The sequence below is a fragment of the Triticum dicoccoides genome, chromosome 3B, assembly GCF_002162155.2.
Source record: "Triticum dicoccoides isolate Atlit2015 ecotype Zavitan chromosome 3B, WEW_v2.0, whole genome shotgun sequence".
Lineage (NCBI taxonomy): Eukaryota > Viridiplantae > Streptophyta > Magnoliopsida > Poales > Poaceae > Triticum > Triticum dicoccoides.
This window is the reverse complement of record NC_041385.1, coordinates 245,761,151-245,771,926: the sequence shown is the minus strand read 5'-3', so window position 1 is coordinate 245,771,926 and position 10,776 is coordinate 245,761,151. Positions and strand designations below refer to the sequence as shown.

Below are 10,776 nucleotides of genomic sequence, written 5' to 3'. Positions count from 1 at the left end.
GCGTGTCCGAAACTTACCCGAATCTGAACTGGTCTGTCGTTACCGTTGGATCCAGATCATCCCCAAACGTCTATAAAATATCTCCGTTTTATTATTCGGGCTATCTAACCTATTTATTTGCGACCGCCCGATTATAATCGGACGGACCGGATTATTCCCTACCTAGTCCCCTGCCTATATAATTAGACCAAATCCCTAATTTCTAGGGATCCTCCCGAGCGCCGCCACTCTTCCTGTCTCCTCCTCATCGGGATCCTCCCGATCCAAAAAAATCCCCTCGCTCCAACGTTCCCGTCCTCCTCCTCCCGCGTGTGCCCGCCTCCTCGTCCCTGTGCCCGCAGGCGCCGAGGCCACTTCCTCTGCTCGATCCCGGGGGATCACGAGCAGCTCGTCCCCGTTGCTTCGATCTCCAGCGAGCACCAGGACCTCCCCGGCCCTCTTTCTCCTGCCTTGGCTCGAATCTTGCCGCCGGTGACCTCGTTCCTCTCCCTTCCCCGTTTTCTTTCCATTCCCCTCGTTCCTCTCCCTCACCCCGCAGCCATGGTGCTTCGTAGGTCCCATCCATGGTCGCCCGATGGAGCTCCGGGTCAAGCCATGTCGCCGCCGCCGTCCTGGAGCTTCTTGCCGCCGGTGCCCGTCTTCAGCGCCCCAAGTCCAGCCGGCGTCTGCTCCTGCATCGAGCAGGGAGCGAGGAGGAGGAACCCCCAACTCCCGCCGCCGTCTTGTTTTGTACGTCGTCGTCTCCGTCTCCGTCTCCAGCCTCGTCCCCGCCTCCAGGTCGCCGCGCCTCCGCCCGCCGCCATCTTCTTCCCGGAGCACATCCACCGTACCTCGCCTCGTCCGCACCAAGCCTCGGCGACCCCTCCTGGACCGAGCCTCCGCCGGCCACCTCCGCCTCGAGCTGTCGGAGATCGCGCCTGCCGCTTCAACTCCCCTCTGCGTCCCGCGCCGCCGCTCCTGCTTCATTCCGGCGAGGCTCCGCTCGGATCTGTTCGCCTCCACGCCGTCCGCAGCCATCGGCACCTGCATCCCCTGCTTCGTGAACGAGGAGACCAGCGCCGCGCCTTTGTTGACCTGTTGCACTGCCAGCGTGGACGAGACCACGTCGCCCGTTTGGGCCAGTTCAGCGCCAAGGCCCAGCCTGCGCCCCGCGGCCTGCCTCCACCTCCTCACCGACTGGGTTTAGCCCATGGTGAGCCACCCCAAGCCCAGCTCCCCAGCAGATTTCGGCCCGATTTGTTTTTTTACAGATCTGCGATTTTAACATTATCCGGTGAATTACTGTTTTACAGAAAAACCCTTCATGATCATGCATTTAATAACTCACAAATGGTGCATCGGTTTAAAATGATTTAAACATGTAAAATGCTTAGAATTTTGTGTAGATTAATAATATGCCACTTTCATCCATGTTTAAAATGTTTAAAATGCTGTTTGTTTAAATTTGCTCAAATGCCATGTTAAAATGATTTATTTCATAACTAAATAACCGTTGCTCCGTTTTAAATGTTCTTTATATGTAAATGGGGTGGAAAAATGCCTAGATTAACATGGTCCACTTTATTTTCCTGTTTAACAACTTTAAAATTATGTTTAGGGCAGAACAGTACCGAATCTAAAATATGCACATGGGGATTTTCCGGAATTATTGTTTGTTGTTCCGGCCTCATTTAAACTTGCCTAAATAGTTAGTTTACTTATGCCTCACCCCTTGCCATGGTTAACAACATTTAATATAGTTGGGTACGTAAACGGGAGAGAACTAAATAATTGATGTGGTGTTTCATCAATATGCAACTCGTTGCATATTGAGCTCCACTTAACTTGTAGTATTGTTTGTTGCACTTTGCCATGCCATGCCTCATTAAACCAGACATGCATCATACTTGATTGTGCATCATGCCATGTTTATGCTTGTGCATTTACCATGTTGTTTGTTTCTTTCCGGTGTTGCTTCTTAGTTCCGGTAATGTTGCGATTGTGAGGATTCGTTCGACTACGTCCGCTTGTCTTCCTCATGGACTCGTACTTCTTCCTTGCGGGATTTCAGGCAAGATGACCGCTACCCTGGATCTCACTACTATCATTGCTATGCTAGTTGCTTCGTTCTATCGCTATGCTGTGTTACCCATCATTTGATCTTCAAGCCTCCCAAATTGCCATGAACCTCTAACCTTTGACACCATTCCTAGCAAACCGTTGTTTGGCTATGTTACCGCTTTTGCTCAGCCCCTCTTATAGTGTTGCTAGCTGCAGGTGAAGTTGAAGATTTCTCCATGGTGGACAGGGTTATGTTGGGATATCACAATATCTCTTATATTATTAATGCATCTATATACTTGGTAAAGGGTGGAAGGCTCGGCCTTATGCCTGGTGTTTTGTTCCACTCTTGCCGCCCTAGTTTCCGTCATACCGGTGTTATGTTCCCGGATTTTGCGTTCCTAACGCGGTCGGGTGATTTATGGGACCCCCCTGACAGTTCGCTTTGAATAAAACTTGTCCAGCAAGGCCCAACATTGACTTTTACCATTTGCCTCACCACCACCTATTTTTCCCTTAGGAGTCGCTCTCTCAAGGGTCATCTTTATTATAGCCCCCCCAGGCCAATGCTTGTCTAAGTGTTGGTCCAAACCAGAGCCACTTGCGGTGCCGCCCCTAGGCAACTTGGGGTATCGTCGGTTGCCGTACGTAGTGTTCATCCGGTCGTGGCCTGAGATGAGATACGCGCGGCTACTATCAGGATGTCGGCACACCGGGAGGTCTTGCTGGTCTTGTTTTACCATTGTCGAAATTTCTTGTAAACCGGGATTCCGAGTCTGATCGGGTCTTCCTGGGAGAAGGTCTATTCCTTCGTTGATCGCGAGAGCTTGTCATGGGCTAAGTTGGGACACCCCTGCAGGGTATAAACTTTCGAGAGCCGTGCCCGCGGTTATGTGGCAGATGGGAATTTGTTAATGTCCGGTTGTAGATAACTTGACACCAGATCCGAATTAAAATGCATCAACCGTGTGTGTAGTCGTGATGGTCTCTTCTCGGCGGAGTCCGGGAAGTGAACACGGTTTCTGGGTTATGTTTGACGTAAGTAGGTGTTCAGGATCACCTCTTGATCATTGCTAGCTTCACCACCGTTCCTTTGTTTCTCTTCTCGCTCTCATTTGCGTATGTTAGCCACCATATATGCTTAGCCGCTGCTGCAACCTCACCACTTTACCCCTTCCTTTCCCATTAAGCTTTGCTAGTCTTGATACCCATGGTAATGGGATTGCTGAGTCCTCGTGGCTCACCAGATACTTCCAAAACCAGTTTGCAGGTGCCTATGTTACCGAGCAGGTGACGCAACCAAGCTCAAGGAGGAGCTCGATGAAGATCTTGCCCTTTGTGTTGTTTCGTTCTAGTTGATCAGTAGTGGAGCCCAGTTGGGGCCGATCGGGGACCTTTGTCGCATTTGGGGTTCTTCTTTTATTTTGGTTCCGTAGTCGGACCTTGATTGTATCTGGATAATGTAATGCTTTATTCATGTATTTGTGTGAAGTGGCGATTGTAAGCCAACTATGTATCTCTTTCCCTTATGTATTACATGGGTTGTGTGAAGATTACCTCACTTGCGACATTGCCTTCAATGCGGTTATGCCTTTAAGTCGTGCTTCGACATGTGGGAGATATAGCCGCATCGAGGGCGTTACAAGTTGGTAATCAGAGCCTTCCCTGACCTTAGGAGGCCCACTGCTTGATCGTTTTTAGCGGCCGAGTTGTGTCTAGAAAAATGTTTTGAGTCATTTAGGATTATATATATCGGAGAGTTAGGAATTCTTTTTACTCCCCAGTCTCTTCATCGCTCTGGTAAGGCATCCTGACGTAGAGTTCTTCTCTTCTCAAATTTCACTAAATTTTTTTTTAGGATCACGCGGGTATTTTGGAATCGTTCCGATGGTTTTATGATGAGAACATTGTCTTGGTGCCTCCTGTCAGGGGTTTAGTGGAAGTGTCCCGGGGAGTTGAGCTCTGAGGTGTTGTCGTCATAATTTTATCGTTGCAGTTCTGGAATACCTGAGTTTAGTACGCCGACATCGAAAATCTCTTTTATGCAGTTGTTGGTGAGATAACCCCAATAACCCAGTACTGAGGTGAGTACGGGAGTATTGCCATGACTTGTATAACGGATGCTTTTCGAAGGTTGAGGTACACGATTTCCGAAAGTTTCTTGGTTATGTGTTGACGGATGGATACAGCTGGATGTAGGGATTGTTAGTTTGTGTGAGATATATTGCTTCCCCTGTATCCCCAACACCAGATTGCATAACCAGAAAGTTTCGGGAGTTTTGTAGGTGGGAATTCAAGTAGCTCCTAGAATATCTTTCCGACAGATGCATGATATGGGATTGGGTAAATCTCTATCATATGTTTGTTCCGGCTTATTCTGCAAGCCAAATCCTTTGTTTTGTTTTATTTGTGGTATTCGAGTTGCTTCGAAGTCAAATGTTGAATCCATACCTTTTCCTAAACGGTGTTCTCATATTTCTATGGGATTACTAATCCTTTTGATCATTGAGGTTGTCATGTTAATTCTTTTCCAACCGGTGCACTTCTCTTCGAGATGATCCCATCATTCTCCCCATCCGCAAGATCAATTCTAAGTTTTCTCAACGGTGTTTGTTTCGTTCATCCCAAGTTGTCTTTATTTTTTCCCACCCTTCCACCCTTTTCTTCAAGGACTCATTTATTTTAATCAAGTATCCATTTATTCATGTGAAGTCACTTCACTCTTTTCAATCAATATTCTGATCCGGTGATCCCTCGTGAAGATGCTCACGAGCTTCAAGTTCATCATTCTTCATTCTCGTATTCTTCTCCGGTGGATCCAATTCAAGCTTTCAATATTCATCATATTCCTTTCCTCGTTTCTAATGCTTTATCATGCTGATGCACCTCTTAATCATTCACTTCTTCCTATTCATTTGTTCTGGAGTGCTGAAGATATCTCACAAGATTTGTGTTTCCGTTCTTAATCCGTTCAAGCTATTTGGAGATTGTTATCTCATTCAAGCCATTTAATTCAACCGGTGCAATCTCTCTTTAAAATCATTTTCATCGGTGTTTTCTTTTGAGTGGGCCCTAACCCACAGGTCTTTTCCCAGGATCTTACCTGACTCTTATAATTATCAGGAGCCATTCGCAAATTCTTTTCCAAGTTTGACGTAAGAATGAATTTCATCAGTCACATGCCTTCTCCAAGATCGCTTTCAAATTCTTTTCATTGTTGGCTCAACCTTTTCGGTTTTCGTTCTCCCGGAGTATCTCAACAATTCATGGTGGTGTTTCTCGTCGTCATTGTCAGATTTTGAAGACCGAAGAAGAGTTCCTCTTAAATCCTTACCCGTTCTTCCAAAGATGTGTAGTTCAAGCTTGATGCCATCCTCCCATAATTGTTTTGATTGTGACAATTCTTTTCTTACCATCCGGAGCATTTCATGAGTTGTTTCCATTTCTTTCCTCCGAAGGCCATCATGTCATAATTCTTCATTCTCAGCGTGTAGCTATCGTTCTCCAAATCTTACTGGTGCGTCGTTCAAATGACCTCTAACCAGTTCATGATCTCTTCGTTCTCATGTATCTAAATCCCCTCAAGTATCTTCATTCGTTTTCGAATTCTTCCCGGTGAATTGTGCCTTTGCTACTTCCATTTTCATCTTATGGTGGTTCATTCAAGATTTCACTTCCTTCATTATCTTATCAATTCATTCGTTCTTTCCAATCCTACCGGTGGTTCATGAAGACTTCCTAAAGTTTTGCGCTATACCCCTCTTAATCCTTTCTACAAGAATAAGTAGTATGCCAAATCCGTTGCTTGTCATCAATTAAATTTGATGAAGGATAAGCATACAATAAATCTTATTCTTATTTCCTCGAGGTGATTCAATTCTTTTCTTCCGGAGATTATTCATGATGAATAAATTCTTGATTACAAGTGAATCATCTTTCTTTCCGGAGTTGGTCATCATATCACATTCTCGGTTCGAGAGGCTTCATCTTTCTTTTCGGAGTTCCAAGCTCTCTCAATTATCTCGTTGCGAAGCTCCATCTAAATCATTGCAAGGCTTCACCTTGTGTTTTCAACTTCTTTTTCTTTTCATCATCCTTTTATTACCGGTGTTCTTCATGGAGGCTCTACATGGTGGTTCATCAAGGATTCTCTTCATTCTTCAATTGTTCTTCAAGATTTCTCTCAAAGTTATGACCCGCCAAACTATACTCAAAACTAAACATGGTGCTCAACACATGTTTTGTTTTGAGGAGCTCAAGTATTCTCCGTCTTGCATTCCAAAGTGCAATTCCTTCTATCTTATCTTTTGAGATGGTGTTATGTCACTCTTGACAACTTCCTTCATGTTTCATGATTCATATTGTTGTCAAGAATGAGGTATTTTAAATCCATCAGTCTCTTCATTGGAGTTATCTTGGGTTATATTTCACCTAAAGCTTTCCCTAAGGATTGTTGCTATTTATGGTGCTTATAAATGACCCAAGTTCTTCATTTGTCCTCCCGGTGAAATAAGTTTCTCGTCTCCTTGTTGATATCAATCCAATCAATTGTTTTCGTTAGTGGCAGAATTTCACCTCAAGTTTTGAGATGTCTCCATAAGCCCACGAGGATCATATCCTTTCGTTGTTGGTTTTCCAACAATTCCGCTCTAACCTTCTTGCAAGGATGCTTTCCAAGTTCACTTGTGGCAAAAGTTGTCATTTTCTTCTCCGTCCCTTTATCCCAACGATCTAACTTCTATTCTTTCGTTACGGAGGCATTGTGATGTTGTGCTCTTCACCCATCACCTCGTTTTTTTGAGGATCGTGTTCTTTTCCTTGCTTATCCATTTAGCCGGAGTGTCGTGTTTTCATTCGAGTTCTCTCATCTTATCAAGTTTTGCCTCCCTTCTCAACCGGAGTGCGGTTTGTAATGTTTCTTACCCCTTGTGCCATTCTTTCAATTCCGGAGGCAGTGTGTTGTTGATTTCATCAAGTATCTTCCCATCTTCTCAAGTTCATGTTCAATTCCTTCCATGTTCAACCGGAGTGCTGCCCGAATTCTTTCTCTCTCATCTTGTTTTAACCAGAGTAGTTTTGAATTCTACCTTGTCCATTAAACTCTTGGTTCGTGTCTTTGCAATCTTCAAGTTCTCGTCGTATCCCTTGTTCCTCTTTTCTAACGGAGTGTTTTCAACTTTGCTCATCTTCGTTTTTTTCTTTCTTTCATTTTGCTCAACATCTCAAGGTTCATTGGTTTCACTCGTTTGTCAAAGAAGCAACTTAGTTTTACCTCTTCTCTTCCTCTTCCGTTTTCCCTCCGGTGCCATCCTAGATCTCGGGACGAGATCCTCTCGTAGTGGTGGAGTGTTGTAACGCCCCGGATGTAGCTTTCCATATTCGTAACTCCAACTCTTGCCTTTTCCGGAGATGCGATATTTTATTTCCTCCGTGGTTGGGTTTTTGTTCTTTTGTTTTTGCATTTTGTTCATGTCATGCATTTCTTCTCATGTCATCATTTGCATTGCATCCATATGTTTTCATAAAACTCGTAACTGATCGTAGTTGCCCTTTCTTTCTTTGCCTGCGTTGGCATTTTGTCGGGCCCTTGTCCTTGTTGACCTCCTCGGACCGCTTTGCCTTTGTTGACCTTCTCGCAGACCATTTGGACCCCTCTCTTTTCTCTTCCTCCGAGACCAACAAAACCCCTTGACCCCGTGGCCTTTCGTCAGACCCCATTGTCTTTGTTTCCCCCCTCTCATCTAAATGCCTACCCTCTCTACACTTTGCTCAGTCCCCCTCTTGTGCGTGTCCGAAACTTACCCGAATCCGAACCGGTCTGTCGTTACCGTTGGATCCAGATCATCCCCAAACGTCTATAAAATATCTCCGTTTTATTATTCGGGCTATCTAACCTATTTATTTGCGACCGCCCGATTATAATCGGAAGGACTAGATTAGTCCCTACCTAGTCCCCTGCCTATATAATCAGACCAAATCCCTAATTTCTAGGGATCCTCCCGAGCGCCGCCACTCTTCCTGTCTCCTCCTCATCGGGATCCTCCCGATCCAAAAAAATCCCCTCGCTCCAACGTTCCCGTCCTCCTCCTCCCGCGTGTGCCCGCCTCCTCGTCCCTGTGCCCGCAGGCGCCGAGGCCACTTCCTCTGCTCGATCCCGGGGGATCACGAGCAGCTCGTCCTCGTTGCTTCGATCTCCAGCGAGCACCAGGACCTCCCCGGCCCTCTTTCTCCTGCCTTGGCTCGAATCTTGCCGCCTGTGACCTCGTTCCTCTCCCTTCCCCGTTTTCTTTCCATTCCCCTCGTTCCTCTCCCTCACCCCGCAGCCATGGTGCTTCGCAGGTCCCATCCATGGTCGCCCGATGGAGCTCCGGGTCAAGCCATGTCGCCGCCACCGTCCTGGAGCTTCTTGCCGCCGGTGCCCGTCTTCAGCGCCCCAAGTCCAGCCGGCGTCTGCTCCTGCATCGAGCAGGGAGCGAGGAGGAGGAACCCCCAACTCCCGTCGCCGTCTTGTTCTGTACGTCGTCGTCTCCGTCCGGTCCGACGAGGCCCTGTGTCTCCGGCCTCGTCCCCGCCTCTAGGTCGCCGCGCCTCCGCCCGCCGCCATCTTCTTCCCGGAGCACATCCGCCGTACCTCGCCTCGTCCGCACCAAGCCTCGACGACCCCTCCTGGACCGAGCCTCCGCCGGCCACCTCCGCCTCGAGCTGCCGGAGATCGCGCCTGCCGCTTCAAGTCCCCTCTGCGTCCCGCGCCGCCGCTCCTGCTTCATTCCGACGAGGCTCCGCCCGGATCCGTTCGCCTCCACGCCGTCCGCAGCCATCGGCACCTGCATCCCCTGCTTCGTGAATGAGGAGACCAGCGCTGCGCCTTCGTTGACCTGTTGCACTGCCAGCGTGGACGAGACCACGTCGCCCGTTTGGGCCAGTTCAGCGCCAAGGCCCAGCCTGCGCCCCGCGGCCTGCCTCCACCTCCTCACCGACTGGGTTTAGCCCATGGTGAGCCACCCCAAGCCCAGCTCCCCAGCAGATTTCGGCCCGATTTGTTTTTTTACAGATCTGCGATTTTAACATTATCCGGTGAATTACTGTTTTACAGAAAACCCCTTCATGATCATGCATTTAATAACTCACAAATGGTGCATCAGTTTAAAATGATTTAAACATGTAAAATGCTTAGAATTTTGTGTAGTTTAATAATATGCCACTTTCATCCATGTTTAAAATGTTTAAAATGCTGTTTGTTTAAATTTGCTCAAATGCCATGTTAAAATGATTTATTTCATAACTAAATAACCGTTGCTCCCTTTTAAATGTTCTTTATATGTAAATGGGGTGGAAAAATGCCTAGATTAACATGGTCCACTTTATTTTCCTGTTTAACAAGTTTAAAATTATGTTTAGGGCAGAACAGTACCGAATCTAAAATATACACATGGGGATTTTCCGGAATTATTGTTTGTTGTTCCGGCCTCATTTAAACTTGCCTAAATAGTTAGTTTACTTATGCCTCATCCCTTGACATGGTTAACAACATTTAATATTGTTGGGTACGTAAACGGGAGAGAACTAAATAATTGATGTGGTGTTTCGTCAATATGCAACTCGTTGCATATTGAGCTCCACTTAACTTGTAGTATTGTTTGTTGCACTTTGCCATGCCATGCCTCATTAAACCGGACATGCATCATACTTGATTGTGCATCATGCCATGTTTATGCTTGTGCATTTACCATGTTGTTTGTTTCTTTCCGGTGTTGCTTCTTAGTTCCGGTAATGTTGCGATTGTGAGGATTCGTTCGACTACGTCCGCTTGTCTTCTTCATGGACTCGTACTTCTTCCTTGCGGGATTTCAGGCAAGATGACCGCTACCCTGGATCTCACTACTATCATTGCTATGCTAGTTGCTTCGTTCTATCGCTATGCTGCGTTACCCATCATTTGATCTTCAAGCCTCCCAAATTGCCATGAACCTCTAACCTTTGACACCATTCCTAGCAAACCGTTGTTTGGCTATGTTACCGCTTTTGCTCAGCCCCTCTTATAGCGTTGCTAGCTGCAGGTGAAGTTGAAGATTTCTCCATGGTGGACAGGGTTATGTTGGGATATCACAATATCTCTTATATTATTAATGCATCTATATACTTGGTAAAGGGTGGAAGGCTCGGCCTTATGCCTGGTGTTTTGTTCCACTCTTGCCGCCCTAGTTTCCGTCATACCAGTGTTATGTTCCCGGATTTTGCGTTCCTAACGCGGTCGGGTGATTTATGGGACCCCCCTGACAGTTCGCTTTGAATAAAACTTGTCCAGCAAGGCCCAACATTGACTTTTACCATTTGCCTCACCACCACCTATTTTTCCCTTGGGAGTCGCTCTCTTGAGGGTCATCTTTATTATAGCCCCCCCGGGCCAATGCTTGTCTAAGTGTTGGTCCAAACCAGAGCCACTTGCGGTGCCGCCCCTAGGCAACTTGGGGTATCGTCGGTTGCCGTACGTAGTGTTTATCCGGTCGTGGCCTGAGACGAGATACGCGCGGCTACTATCAGGATGTTGGCATGCCGGGAGGTCTTGCTGGTCTTGTTTTACCATTGTCGAAATGTCTTGTAAACCGGGATTCCGAGTCTGATCGGGTCTTCCTGGGAGAAGGTCTATTCCTTCGTTGATCGCGAGAGCTTGTCATGGGCTAAGTTGGGACACCCCTGCAGGGTATAAACTTTCGAGAGCCGTGCCCGCGGTTATGT

At 46.9% G+C, this 10,776-nt stretch overlaps 2 protein-coding genes across 2 annotated transcripts; both read left to right on the top strand.

Moving 5' to 3' along the window:
- Positions 1 to 217: 217 nt before the first annotated feature.
- Positions 218 to 2,014, top strand: LOC119281204. The gene is made up of 2 exons (XM_037561800.1): positions 218 to 1,192; positions 1,962 to 2,014. The coding sequence occupies exon 1, from the start codon at positions 575 to 577 to the stop codon at positions 1,184 to 1,186; it is 612 nt and encodes a 203-aa protein (XP_037417697.1). The 5' UTR covers positions 218 to 574; the 3' UTR covers positions 1,187 to 1,192; positions 1,962 to 2,014.
- Positions 2,015 to 7,494: 5,480 nt separating this feature from the next.
- On the top strand, positions 7,495 to 9,855 carry LOC119281203. Its single transcript, XM_037561799.1, has 2 exons — positions 7,495 to 9,033; positions 9,803 to 9,855. The coding sequence occupies exon 1, from the start codon at positions 8,389 to 8,391 to the stop codon at positions 9,025 to 9,027; it is 639 nt and encodes a 212-aa protein (XP_037417696.1). The 5' UTR covers positions 7,495 to 8,388; the 3' UTR covers positions 9,028 to 9,033; positions 9,803 to 9,855.
- Positions 9,856 to 10,776: the final 921 nt, after the last annotated feature.